The 14,442-nt window shown below is 38.9% G+C and overlaps 1 protein-coding gene across 6 annotated transcripts; it reads left to right on the top strand.

Moving 5' to 3' along the window:
• The first annotated feature begins 5,298 nt into the window (after positions 1-5,298).
• Positions 5,299-9,102, top strand: LOC130137754 (uncharacterized). Of its 6 annotated transcripts, none has more exons than XR_008816148.1 (3): positions 5,317-5,609; positions 6,159-6,321; positions 7,851-7,866. XR_008816148.1 is itself a non-coding variant. In XM_056309838.1 (3 exons), the coding sequence occupies exons 1-3, from the start codon at positions 5,923-5,925 to the stop codon at positions 8,944-8,946; spliced, it is 312 nt and encodes a 103-aa protein (XP_056165813.1). In that variant the 5' UTR covers positions 5,901-5,922; the 3' UTR covers positions 8,947-9,102. The 6 variants fall into 6 exon arrangements, 2 of the variants coding, with proteins under 2 accessions (XP_056165813.1, XP_056165814.1); XR_008816149.1 differs by lacking the exon at positions 7,851-7,866 and adding an exon at positions 7,663-7,678; XR_008816150.1 differs by lacking the exon at positions 7,851-7,866 and having other exon boundaries at positions 5,352-5,439; positions 5,500-5,609; positions 6,159-6,746.
• Positions 9,103-14,442: the final 5,340 nt, after the last annotated feature.

Genomic DNA, 14,442 nt, shown 5'->3' with positions numbered 1-14,442 from the left:
TAAATCCATCAGATTTTCACTCATGAGACAGAATTGCCTTCAATTATTTAATTTCAATTTAAAGTGATGCTCCAATTTTATTTGTTTTTCCATCTTTTTTCTAGTTTTTCTATTCATGTAGGATCTAGTTGACATAATTAAGAATATTGCATGTTTTATTTTTGTTTACTGTTCATAGTGTATATTAAATGCATTATGTTTTTTTTTTGTATTTATATTTTACTTTAGCAGAAATTAGCTTGTTGAAGAGAGAAATTTCTAGACGATGTCAAGCAAATTTATGGATTGATTCTCAGGTAGAATATACAAAAACTTTGGCATAACCAACTTTTTAACACAGTCACATATTTATAAATTTCCTATTTTTGTTGTGCATATCACCATCAAATTCTTTTCATTGGTTGTCTTTTATATAGATATACGTATAATAGATTATGATCAGATGAAACAACAGAAACCATCTTTAAAGATTTTTCAAAACAAAATCACAGTTACATTTCCCAACGTGAAACTTGAAAGATGGAAAAAAAAATTAAAACAAAGCTTTGCATCAAATAAGATTTTTTTTTTAAATCGTCGGTGAATTTTTATTCATTTTGGATTAACAAAAATTTATATCATTCATGGAGTGTCCACGGAAAAATATCAAAATACCTCAATGTTCGTATCTTTTTCACGCCAATGATTTTTGTGATCTAGATTCTCCGATAACGTCTTACATGTAAAAAACACAATTTTTTTATATACAAAATAGATAGACTTCAAATTATTTTCGGACAAGTGAAATCAAAAAGTAAAACTTCACCAGGAAAGTGAGCTTTTAGGTACGAGGGATGAGGAATAGAAAAGTTATTATAAGAGCAACGATAAAAAAAAAGTGATTAGCTTTTATTTTCTAATTGGCAATAAGTTTAAATTTGACGGAAAGCATTCAAAAGAAAATTATTGTAATTTGAAGAAAACTGTGCAATTATGAAAACCATTAAGGCCGAATTTGTCTATCAAGTAAAGAAAGAGGGGATTTTAGTCGTATAGAGCTTGAAATTATTTTCTTTTTTTGTGCCTCTGAAACGTTTGAGAAGACAGGTACTAGTGATATACCAAGATAGAACTCAATGCGATGGTAATAGCAATCTATGAAGCTTTTCGCTCGCAACCAACTTTATTGTCCGGCAAAAAGGCCGATCAATTTCATGACATTTTCCTTGTAAAGTTAAAAAACAATAGTATTTTTCCCAAATATTGCATGATAGTCTAGTTATATTTTACAGTAAGTGGTCCGACCTCCCCGCTCACCACTCTCCCTTCTCTTCCAGGACTTGAGAGACTAGCTTTGCCTCCCTTTTCCACTCATTTGCACACTTTGCTTCACAACCATCTGCGTTGCGGTTCAATCATTTTGGGGAGATGGCAGCAGCCATTGGGGACTGTGATTTTGTTTTGAAAAATCTTTAAAGATGGTTTCTGTTGTTTCATCTGATCATAATCTATTATACGTATATCTATATAAAAGACAACCAATGAAAAGAATTTGATGGTGATATGCACAACAAAAATAGGAAATTTATAAACATGTGACTGTGTTAAAAAGTTGGTTATGCCAAAGATTTTGTATATTCTACCTGAGAATCAATCCATAAATTTGCTTGACATCGTATAGAAATTTCTCTCTTCAACAAGCTAATTTCTGCTAAAGTAAAATATAAATACAAAAAAAAAACATAATGCATTTAATATACACTATGAACAGTAAACAAAAATAAAACATGCAATATTCTTAATTATGTCAACTAGATCCTACATGAATAGAAAAACTAGAAAAAAGATGGAAAAACAAATAAAATTGGAGCATCACTTTAAATTGAAATTAAATAATTGAAGGCAATTCTGTCTCGTGAGTGAAAATCTGATGGATTTAATCATCTATGGGGTGGAAATAGCTTATAAATTAATCTGCAAAGAAAAAGAGGACTATTTCGTGGTCATATCAGATCATTTCACAATAAGAAGTACAATTGAGAAATAACATTGTAGGTAAATTCCCAACCATGAGATTTGATTTCTGATTATTCGGAGAGCAAAAGTCTTTCACTTCCTAACAAAATGACCGCAGTGTGATCAGGGTACGTCTGACTAGATTTTAGTCTAAAAAATATGACTGCTGAGAGAGTCAAGGACACGAACGGTGACAGAACTATGATATGGTTAGCGCTAAAACTTTTCAAGCATTGCTTTGTGTCGAAACTTTTCAAAATCATTAATTTTAAGATATTCTCACGATTCATTATGACTTCAATCTTACATGATATTATTTTATAAACGCGTTTCCACGTGACTTTTGTAAATACTAACATGTTCGACATGGCAAATCGCAAGCCATGGAAGAAGACACTACTAGCTCATCAATCTCTCTCAACGATCTACGGACCACTTTGTCCTCACAAGCTCTACCCCCTCGGAAACCTTGCCATTCTTGACAGAGTTTCTCAGAATCGGTTTCTCTCCCTCCCTCGCGACCTCCAAGACTGCGTCGCCTACCTAATCGAATTCACCTGTGAATTACGGGTTTCAATCGAAACTATGGGTGAAACTAATTATTAGTCACGACTTTGGCGTATAATTAGATTATAAATAAGAAAAGACTAAGAAGAAGCAGAGATAAATCACACAGTTGATATATAAGCAGGAGGAGGAGGAGGAGATGATGATGATCTCTATATTATATCACAATACACAGAATCAAGATGTCACCTGACTCGCACCCTCAGATAAGTTCCCCTCTTCTTCTTGCAACAATTCTGGAACTTCAATTTGCTGATATCTCATTGCTTTGTTTGTGTTCACTGCCTCAATTTATTGAGTGCAAGAGCCGAGACAAACTGAGTAACCAAAACGTGAATGGAGTACACATCATTGTCTGAGTGTCAATCAGTAATGTTTTCTTAAGCACCCATAAGAAGAATCATAACTTTTTCAAGAACCAGCCAGGAAGAAAACATTCCCACATGATCCCATTTCTTGACCCTTTCATTCCCCGTTCTTTTGGGTATATCTTGAACCGAGTTTACTCAATTACGACGATGCGCAATTCCGCTTTAATTGACAGAACTAACCCTTTCTATTGACTATATTCAATGGCATTGCCATCTCCAGTGTTGAACAGTTTGGTCATTGGCTTTCCCACTGTCACTTTCTCCAAAAGAACTTGGGGCAAAATATTTCATGGCGTCAAGTAAAGAGCTTGTCCGGTCCGTCAATGTGAAGCTTCTTCCAGCGTCTATGCAGGAGACAAGCAAGGACCATGCATGTTAAGATCCCAAACGTGTGGCCATTGAAATATCCCCCACAATAAAAAAACCACATAATAACAAAGTGAAATCAAGGGCCTTCATTTACAAGCTCTTGCTTAACTAGGTCGATATATCTTTGTAATAACAAGTGTGGAATCATTTCCTTCATTCGCAAGCTCTTACTTAACTAGGTTGATGTTTCTTTCCCTTTGGATATGATAATCAACCAGGTCATGATCACTGCAGCTTACTTGATCATGCATTGTTTTACGTACAATTGTGCCTGTCAAAATGTCTATCGCGTGCTCTTGAAATTTTCTCAAATGCAGAGAAAAGCAAGTTGCTTGCGGTTTCCAAAGGACCAACAGTCTGCATTCACAGACAATTCTATGGACCAAGATAAAGCTCCAGTCTGCAAATTATGGGGGATGGCCAGAGCGAGATAGTACACCAGCTTGATCAAGATGGTGGGACTTTTTCTGCAGCAGAAGGAAGAGGAGGAACAAGAAAGAAAAAATCCACAGTAGATCGTTGGTCCAATGTTGTTCATTTCGCAATGCAATGAAACACGAGTTATAGAACCAATGGAAAGGATCGCAAAAAGTAATGGTTCAGCCGTTCTGGTGTGAAGACGGATCGCAGTGATCTGGCAGAAACATTGCCAACAATTTGGTTCAGAAGCAAAAAGCAGCAGTCACAAATATTCAACCAAAAAATAAAAAGAGACAAATATGAAAAGAATAATGATCATTCCCTTTACATCTAGATGGAGCTCTTTGGATGATTTATCTGGAAGAATACCAACAAAAAAAAAAATCTTGGCAAGGAACTAAATATGCTAGACCTAATCAATTGATGCATTGAACGCAAAGATCAAATATGAATTAAGCGGACAAACCAAAAATAGACAAGAATGAGGATTAGTACAGGAAATATGAATGACCGGATTCATCAATTAGCTTGGCTTGCCCATCATGGCCGAAGAGAAATAAGTTCTGCGAAAAACTGTCTTACTAATGTCAGGCCAGTCAGACGCTGGAAGAATGCAACTCCGAGTCTCCTGCAACATGTCATAGAGAGCTCTTGGTAAGTCCTCCTCTGTCATATGCCTCCAGAATACTTCTGTCGTAGCACTCTTTGCTGCGGGCCTTTTCCTTCCTTCCGCCTAACTTAGTCTGTCAGGTCGACCGATCCCGGGTCGCCACAAACTATTTTTCCTGAACTTCTTCTGGTCAAAAGCTCCAACAATATGACCCGGAGTGCATAGACATGGTACTTCAGCAATGGCCATGGTTTACTCGAGCTGGTGAATTCAGGTGGTTGGTAACCAAGGTCGCCGGAGTTCAGTTCCTGCTCGATGGTGCCAGACGGCATCATTAATCTGTGGAGATTGTAGCCTGTAACGATGGCATTGAAGTCCAGAGCTTCTAACAAGACGTTAGTTGACTTCAGGTTGCCGTGCGGTATTGCCTTCTTGTTATGGAGGAAGTTCAAGCACCGGGCCACATCTGCAGCGATCTGGAGCCTCGTGTCTGGAGACAAGGGCGGTAGTTTCCTTGGATCCTTCTTCGTTGCAAAGAACATCAAATGTGCGTCATGGACTCGTAGGTGTTCTTAATCAATGCTAAGTAGCATTCAATTGTTTCCAGTGTTATCTTCAGTATTATCTTGATCCATGCCAATAGGATTTCCCAAAGTGAAATGCCAATGAACAACTTCAGTTCCCATATAGAAAAGGGTAATAACCGACTAAGTCATTCTATTCATCAGATCCACTATGACTATGTTCAGGACCACCAGTTGAAAAGTATCATTCTGCTCTAGTTTTACTTCGTATGTCGAGATGGTTAAGGTGCTGTTCTGTGGGAGAAAATATTGGGTGCCACTGGGGATTCCACCGTGGAGAAATAACAAGTCTGAGGTGGCGACACGTGTCCGAGGGGACCCACATGTCAGGAAGGCTCCACGCTCCCACGGCACAGAGCAGATCAGAGCAGAGCAGAGCTGAGCTGAGAGCAGAGCAGCTGGGAGAAATTTTTTAAAAAATAGCCCTCTCTCTCCACGCTCACTCTCTCTCTTTCGCGCTCCCAATCGAATTCAAGATCTGGAATTCGCTCTGCGCTCCGTCTCCCTCACGCCGACGAGCGAGGTCCGTCTCCTCACCCCGACGCCGACGCCGCCTCACTCCGACGATTTCTCTGTCTTGCAGTTCGAGCCACGAAGCTTGGAGCAGCAGGAGCAGCAGGAGGGGACAAGGCTCATATCAACAAGTGGCGCTCCGGAGTTTGGAAACCAAGCTTCCGAGATAATGCTTCACGAGTGAGTCGCGCTCCAATCCCCCTCCCTCCCTCCTTCCTCCTCTCTCTCTGCCCTTCTTTTATCCTTTTTTTTTATGTACTGTTTTGACTGGAGAGGTTGGCGGCAGGCACGCGTCTCGCTGGGTATGTTTCTGGGTGTTCTTTTATGTGCCGCTGTTACATTAGACAACTCATGGGTGTTTGCTTTTTTGGGGTTTGGAAGTTTGGTGGATTGGGGTTGATGAAGGGTTGTGTCGGGATTGGCGCGTAGAAGAAGAAGAGGAGGAGAGGGAGGAAAAAGGTTTGACGGACCGTTGCGATGAGAGTCATACCTGATGCTCTGTGTGGTTGAGTGGGTTAAAATTAATTTTGAAAGAAGGATTTTTTCTGCGCCTGTGTTGGTTGTTGGATCTTGGAATTTCATAAACGATGCAGTCTTCGAGATTGGTGTGGTTGGTTTTTCATATCCTTGTATCTCCTTTATGTTCTGAAAGTCAAATTTAGCTCTTTCATATGCAAACTGCCTCCACAGTTTATATAATTAATTCTTCTTATTAATTTCCTTTGGCAGGGTTGGCATTCTCTAATGCTCGTGCGTACAGAGGTTTACCTGAAGTGTGGAATACTTGGTTCTTCACACTTCCGTAGGGAGAGCCATCTATTATCAAGAAAAGCGACATGGCGCGTGTCTGACTTTCCGGCATCTGGTCTCTCTCAGAATCTCAAAGTACCAAGTAAGCTCTACTTTGAAGCAAGTCCTTGATTGTCCTCACTGGATACATGAAGTTTATAATGACAAGGAAATAAGTATTAATGCTGTGTTTTCCAAGTACTTCTAGTTGAGTAAGGAACTCAGAGCCGTAGAATTCCTGCAACCTCTAGCAGAAGTTGGTTTGTGTTTGCTTTCTTTTCTGGGGATTGGTAGAAGGGGTTGAGGGAAGACTGGTGATGGAGATTATACTGTTGGACTGCAACTTTAGTGTTATCTTGTACACTTCTCGTCTCTGTATTGCTTTGATATTAGGCTTGCAAGTATTTTGGTTATTATATACTGACAGTTTCTAGCAATCTGAATGGTGAAAGTTTTCTGAATTAACTCGTAATACTTTTAAGATGGGGGGATGGCATCTCTGAAATGATCATATGGGGCAGTTGGAAAGGAGAGAGATGTTGAATAGTAGGTACAGAGGAATCAAACGGTCGCTGGCCAACCCAAAGTGTCGTGGCTCCCCTGCAACCCCTCCAATAGTATTTTAGCACTCATAAAATTTCTGTGAGATCTTTCATGTCAGGTAACCTGATTAGGGATTCTCCATCTGTGTGATTTGGGTATGCTCTTGCAAGCATGTGACTGTAACTTATACCAACATTAGTTCGGGATCAAGTTTCTAAATATGCATCATTTGCCTTGTTCTATCTAACCTTGGCTTGAAATTCCCTAGACCCTCGCATAGAAAAACAAAAGAAGACCTTCACAGCAACTTCGGTGCCATCCTCTAGTGTGCCAAAATATACATTTCCAGATCCTCCTTCAACGAGAACCGTTCCAAAGTTCCCCGTTATCCTCGAAAGTTCGCCATATTTAAAAGGTCCATCCTTTAATTTCAGCATCTTTTCCCTAGGTTCTACACCATAATCTTTCCAATAAGTACTACATAACAACTTCCGAAGATCGATGAGTAGATTATCAAGGAAAATCTTTACAAGATGCCTGCTGCTGAGAAATCCAACCTATAGGTCAGCATTTTCTGATATTTGGGAGCTATATTCAAGGAGAAGATGACAAAGAGGGAAAAAAAACAGTGGGGATTGAAGTTCTAGCACCTTTCGGAGGAATGAACTAATCAGGGAAAATAGTATTCTCAAGTTGTTACTTTATTCGCATGCTTGTCATGGATGAAATTCTGGGTCATTAATTATTAGGAGCTCGATCAAATATAACCAACATGACTCTCTAGAACTATTTAGCACATCATGATCATCCTCCCTTTAGAACACTTCTTTTTTTAGGGTCCGTTCTTTTCCAAAATCACGTTGCCTGTCACCTTTACATGATGTTTTCTAGAAGAAACCAGCAAGTATTGTCCAGAAAAAGTAACCGACTTACAGAGCCTACAAATAGGCCAGAGGACACTTTCGAATGATGGGCGCAAGCACAAATGAGAGAAATGTGAGCATGAGTGCATATGAGTGTCGTGGCTGAAATGTTAAAATGCTATAAGTACCAGCGACGGCGAGCTGGCTGACTAAAGCTCTGATGCAGCCGTCAGTATAGTCACGTGGTGCTGATGGTGATGATGCTGGAGATTGAGAAAAAGCATGGTTGAAATCATCGGGATCTTGAGCGGGATCAAAGGTGGCGAATTTGAAGACCATTTCCTTCCTTTTGCTCTGCTCTCGAGAACCAAATCTTGTTCTCTATCACCACCTGAACAAATGTCTATGCACAGGACTTTCATTTTTTTTACTTAATCCACTCTTTTTGTTGAATGCTTTCGGAGGTTTGCCGAAGAAAAGTAAGCTAATTATGAAGTAAACTATTGAACATGGCTATACTAATTGGTGTTCTTAAGATTTGGTAGGTTGGAATTATATCAAGAAGGGTCAATACCACTTTCACTATGGGTGATGGGAGAAAAGCAATGTTCTGGTTTGGTAGATGGCGTAATTTCCAGCACTTAAAAACTCTTTTTAGACTGTTTCCTTATTTCTGTCTATAAAGATGGGATTGGAGCCAATGTTCTTAAGGTGAAATGACGGATGTTTGCTTTGGGTCCAAAATTTTTCACTGTTCCACGATCTTTAAGAGATCCACATTTCAACTTACTTAAAAGTTGAATGGATTGAGAATCCAGTGTAGTAATAAAGAGAAGCTGATATGAAATATAAGAACAGGTGTGTGTTTACTTCAGGCCCTTTTTCGAGGTTTTTGAAGTTTCATGCAATTCCAGATTCCTTAAGAGCATATCAGAAAATTTTTTATTCCCTTCGAAAGTTAACTTTACTTCTTCATGTTATCAGATACATATAGAAGAGATCGTGAGTCAGTTAATCACCTATTCCTTACTGTCGTAGCCATTCGGCTTTAGTATTCAGAACCAGAAAAATCTATTCTACTTTTGATCATGCCGAAGTTAGTTACAGGCTTGTGCAAAAGCTTGTTGGGGGGTATTGGTGGTAATAAGAGATTCGAGGATTTTAAATATGGGCAGGTATTCCACATTGCCGGAAAAGGGGAATGCTTTTGCTACATCCCGTTCATCGCTTCCATTCTGTTTCAGGGGTGTCTGATTTATGAACCGCCAACTGCTCTCCTGTTGCTTGCAGAATGCTGCTCTTTCTTCTGCTCGGAAGCGTGAAAGCTACTCGCCCTCTGCTTCTCGCCTTGTTCTGGTAAACTGTGAAGCGAAAGAGTACACTTGGAATTGAAAGCAGGTCGAACCATTTCTTTTCTTCCAATATCTAATGTTAGGGTCTTTTGTGAGGAAAAAGTTGAACATTCCTTGCTCAACTAAAATTTCAACCGAGGACCTAGAAGCTGAAATCTTTCTACATCTATTGCAAGATTACTTGATGTATTCTTCTATCTATCTAAATCTATGGCATAAATTTCTCGCAAAACAGTATTTAAAGAGCAGATTGTTCTTGGTAGGTAAATAATCACTTATGAGATAGGGAGATTAATGGCATGTCCATCACATGGATTTGTTTAAATACATGGATTGTAACATCTTATCTTGTGTTGCGATTGTTTATTTGAGTAGCTATAGGGAAACGAAAAAAGGATGTCATCAGCTCTAATTCTGTGCTTTGTGCCTTCAGAGATTGAAACTGTACCTATCGACTAATGGAAGAGGACTAATTCTTTTTTGCACTAAAAATAATGCAAGAGCAGTACTTGGTTTAGATTAAAACTACAGGCTCAGAGATTGACGCCCACCTAGCCGACGCCGACGCCGCCTCCGACGAGCGAGGTCCACCGCTGCCTATGAGCGACGTCCGTCGCCTCCCACGAGCCGTCGTCTCCCACGAGCGAGGTATATTTCAGATCGTGATGTCTTTTTTCCTCAGTTATATTTTCATTCACGACATTTAGTTGACATGAGCGTGCTTGTCAAAGGGCTTCTCGCTAGTACAGGTTGGGATGAGCTTGTTTACGTTTGGCAACATGGGACTAATACTAGAGCTCCTTGAATTAGGATAAAAAATTCATTTTTTGGGGTCCCCTCATTGAGCTATGTCAACTTGGGATCAGGATTCTGAATGGCCAAATTTGAAAGTGTAATTGTCGTTCTGCGGTTGATCTTGGTAAATGACTCGCAAATAATTAGACTGTAAATTAGATTCAATAAAGCAGGGAAAATTTCTATTTGCATTATCAGAATGGTGAGTTTGCGCTTGTTATGTTCACCTTGTATGGTATAGCATTGGCAGATGGTTCTCCTGTGTTTGTTTATTGATGTGATTGTTTAAACTGTGCTTTCTAGTCTTATTATAAGGATCTAGTTGCTGTAGTGAAATTTGTGTCTGGATTATGAATTTTCCGTGTTGCTCGGTTTGATCAGGGAAAGACCATGTAGTTGCCTCTTCTTTGTCATGCAAGGATGAGGTTGACTTTCAATATTATAGTTCCTTTGTTTGGTTAGTGCAGCATTCTTTGATACTTCTCACTTTATGGTCGCTCTTTCCAACTTGTAAATCACCTGTTCCGGGCGTGGGAGTTCCAACTTCTTTGACAAAATAGTTCTGGTGCTTGTCTCAAAACATTGTTTCTTTGTTAATTGTGTTTTCTAAGCATTTGAAATGATTTGAAAGTGTCATTTTAATGCCTCTCCCTCTGAGGTGCATATTATCCCATCAAATAAAAGAAGTATTTTTGTTAGTATGTGAAAGATCGTAAGTTAGTATAGAGTAGATGTCTCGACATTCCTGTCAATAAGTCGGTACGGACTGAGCCGCCGATAACTAGTACTTATTTATACTTTCTTGGTGCCGAATGGATCGATATTTGCCCCTTAGCTTTCTGCTCACCTTGTGTTTGAAAAAATGCCTAAGCCAAATCTGTTGAGTGTTTGAGGTTTTGACGTTGCTAGATTGAATGGACCGAATGAATAGGGTAGTGCTAGCGTAACTCGATACATCACAATGAATGACGTGCTGTACTTTATTTGGTGGCTTCCGAATGAATGGTGTGTTGCGGCTAGAATTTGTTGTTGTGGTGAGGGGGGTGGCCAGATGTTCATTAAAATTCCCCAGAGAAAATTGAGTTGAATATCTCATCGGATAATCATCTTTTGTGAATGTGTACTAGAGATGATGACAGTATATTAGAGATGATGTGGAGAGGACCTTGAGCGAGTGGACTAATTTTGTACACCTTTTTGGTGTTGCATAGTGTCTGCTTCATTCATGGTTAAACATAATTTGTGAGAGTGCTTTTCCTGCTTTATATTGGTATGTGATGACGTACTGCTAGTTTGGTGCATCAACTAGACTCTATATCTAATTGTGAATCGCATTGAAACAAAATTTTTTTCCGTTTGAGCAGTTCATGGTAGTTTTGTTCGGAGAATTCTGTGGTCTCCTAATGAAAATGCGTCCTCACTTGAGTGCGTATGCTTGAAAAATTCCTTGTTTTACTTGGTCATCCATCAAAACACTTGGGTAAGAATAGTCCTCCTTACTTTTTTGGAAAATGACTTCCACTTTTTAAATTAAGAAGTTGTTTTCCTTAGTTTTGAACTTGGCAATATCGCATGAATTGTCACTCGCTGTTCAGTGTTTGAGCTTCTTAGAATGAATGGTAGTGCATCACATTTCAGCCCCTTGCATTAAATCGATGTCACCTGTGAATCGATGTCACTTCATGCTGATTTTATCATGATGGCAATTTTTTCGGATACTGTCATCTCTAACTTTACATATATGACAGTGGCTTGCTCATGTACATAAATTTTCCATGGATGACAATCTCCATTTGAAAAAAAAAAAGCCCAGCTGTGTTGCATATATGTATTGTGCGTGTGTAGTTTCTACATTATAGTTTTGGATGTCTTTTCTGATAATGAACTCCAGATTCTAGTTTTCTGAACATATACATGAGTATGGACATCCGTAACAATTGATATACATCTATTTCTCGTCAAGTAGGGTCATTACTGAACTTAAACCTGTTGGAATTATCTTTCAAGCTTGCTGGTTGGGACTGTTTTGGTGTCATTTTAATCCCAATTTGGTATCAATTTGGGTGCAAATTTATCGGATGGCTAAATCAGAGGTAATTATTTGCTCATACTATGTGAAATATATTTTTCTTAAACCACCACGTTGATAACTTTTTGTTCTTTTAGTTGCAGCATGAAACTTCCCATCTTGCACACATAATGCGTGATATGGAAAAAAGATTATGAGTTTGCGATAGGAATGGTTTTTCCAAATGAACTTGAAGCATACGATAAGTATGTGGCCTATGCAATCGGCAAAGGATTTGGGATGAGAAAGGGTAATATGTTCAAAAATGGTAAAGGAGAATTAACCCGACGAACTTTTGTGTGCCATTGTGAGGGGCATTCTGTCAGCTCATCTGATCAAGAAAAGAAATTTGAGACTCAGTTTGAAGTTAGATGTGGCTGTCCTGCTCGTGTCAAATTTAAGGTTAACAATGGTGTCTATGAAGTCATGAAGCATATTTCTGAGCATAATAATGTATTTATTCCGGATGATCAAAAGCATTTGATTAGATGTGGAAGAATCATGTCTGATGCTTCTAAGAGTGTCTTAGTTGACATGAGGAAAGCCGGCATTGGAGGGACTACAGCGTATAAGTTTTAACCTGCGTGATTGTTAAAATTATTTGCAAACGAAAAGATTCGATGGTATAAGTGGGGGAGATGGTCAAAGTGTTCTAAATCATTTTCATCTCATGCAAATGCAAAATCCAATGTTTGCATATGCTGTACAGTTAGATCAAGATGGTAGATTGACAAATTTATTTTGGAGAGATAGCATGTCGAAATTTAATTATGATTGCTTTGGTGATGTGCTAGTGTTTGATACCACGTATCGTACCAACAAATATAACATGATATGTGCACCATTTATTGGGATTAATCACCATTGGAAGAATGTTTTGTTTGGTTGTGCATTTTTGTTGGACGAGACTGCAGAATCATTTATATGGTTATTTGAGGCTTTTTTGAAGTCTATAGGAAATAAGGCTTCGAAAACCATATTCACTGATCAAGACCAAGCCATGGCAAAAGCCATTAGAACGGTGTTTCTGAATACACAATACCGTTTATGTACTTAGCACATCGGGAAAAATGCCAATCAAAACATCCCACATCTTTACCATAAGCCGGGTTTTAAGGATACATATTTCTTAGCGCTTATGTATAGATGTACATCGGAGAAAGAATTTGAATTTACTTGGAGGGAAATGGAAAAGGGGTGGGATACTGCGAATAACCCTTGGCTTCGGAGATTATACGACATTAGACACAAATGGAGTTTAGCTTTTGGTCGTGACATTTTTACATGTGGTATAAGATCCGGTCAAAGGAGTGAGAGCAACAATAATGTCTTCCAACGTATGTCGACGAAGACATTGACTCTTGTAGAGTTTGTCCACCACTATGAAGAATAAGTGAAGCACATGAGAGAAATTGAAACTCAAGATGATTTCAGTAGTCGAGGGAATCCCAAATTGGCAATTTTGGGTAATGACATCTTAACGCATGCTTCAAAAGTGTATACCCGTACCATTTTTAAATGGTTTAATGATGAATTCATGCAAAGTGTCTCTCAACGTATTTCAAGTGAAGCATTTGATGGATCGGTTTATGTTTTTACTGTCAAGTTAAAGGGGAAGTTAAATGGGAGTGGAAATGTTGTCAAATTTGACCCTGCAGACTTCAGTTTCTTGTGATTGCAAATTATTTGAATTAAAATGGTGGTTGTGTTGCCATGCGTTGAAAGTGTTGAGTGAGAAATCATCGGTTATGGATGTTCCATTTTCCTATATTTTGAAAAGATGGACTAAGGGTGCCAAACAAGAGATTGTGAATGATGAATCTCATGAAATGGCACTGAGTTCATCTAAATTTAATCGATTTTCCACGTTAATGCATCAATCCTTTGAAATGATGAGTTTGGGAGCCGAAGATGCTGATACTATGAGAATAGTGACGGAGGACATGGAAAAAACAAAGGCTAAACTTTTATCACATAAATCGAGTATGGTTGTGACTGATGATGATGATAATGAGGCTTCTGTGTGCAAGATTTCGGCATTGGATCCCATCGAAGAAAAGCAAAGGGAATAAGTTATGGGAGGCTTAAAAGCTCAAGTGAGAAAAAGAAGAAAAAATCTAAGGAAGGAGCACCTCCAACACGAATAGAAAGTCGAGGTGAGTGGCATATTATTTTACTTAGGCTCCGTTCGTTTGGCGGAAAATGTTTTCCAGGAAAATATTTTCTGGATTTTCCAGTGTTCGGGGGGCGGAAAATAACTTCCCACAGAAAACATGTTTTCCATGAAGGCAAAATTGCCCATGGGAGGGAAAATGTTTTCCGTGTGAAGTTATTTTCCGCCCCCGAACACTGAAAAATCCAGAAAATATTTTCTTGGAAAACGTTTTCCGCCAAACGAACGGAGCCTAAGTAGAATAATATGCCACTCACCTCGACTTTCTATTCGTGTTGGAGGTGCTCCTTCCTTAGATTTTTTCTTCTTTTTCTCACTTGAGCTTTTAAGCCTCCCATAACTTATTCCCTCTGCTTTCCTTCGATGGGGGTCCAATGCCGAAATCTTGCACACAGAAGCCTCATCATCATCAGTCACAATCATACTCGAT

Source organism: Syzygium oleosum, unplaced genomic scaffold, assembly GCF_021117445.2.
Source record: "Syzygium oleosum isolate NSW1041296 unplaced genomic scaffold, Sole_v2.1 Sole_v2.03, whole genome shotgun sequence".
NCBI classification, from domain to species: domain Eukaryota; kingdom Viridiplantae; phylum Streptophyta; class Magnoliopsida; order Myrtales; family Myrtaceae; genus Syzygium; species Syzygium oleosum.
Note: the sequence above shows the minus strand (reverse complement) of the source record. Positions and strands in the feature narration are given on the sequence as shown.

Excerpts from the sequence above, each read along its gene's own strand:
- LOC130137754 (XM_056309838.1), top strand. The coding sequence starts at position 5,923 with ATGCTCTGTGTGGTTGAGTGGGTTAAAATTAATTTTGAAAGAAGGATT. Across the intron at positions 6,040-6,158 it reads CAGTCTTCGAGATTGGTGTG|GGTTGGCATTCTCTAATGCT; the intron begins GTTGGTTTTTCA and ends TTCCTTTGGCAG. Across the intron at positions 6,322-8,914 it reads TCAGAATCTCAAAGTACCAA|AATGCTGCTCTTTCTTCTGC; the intron begins GTAAGCTCTACT and ends TGTTGCTTGCAG.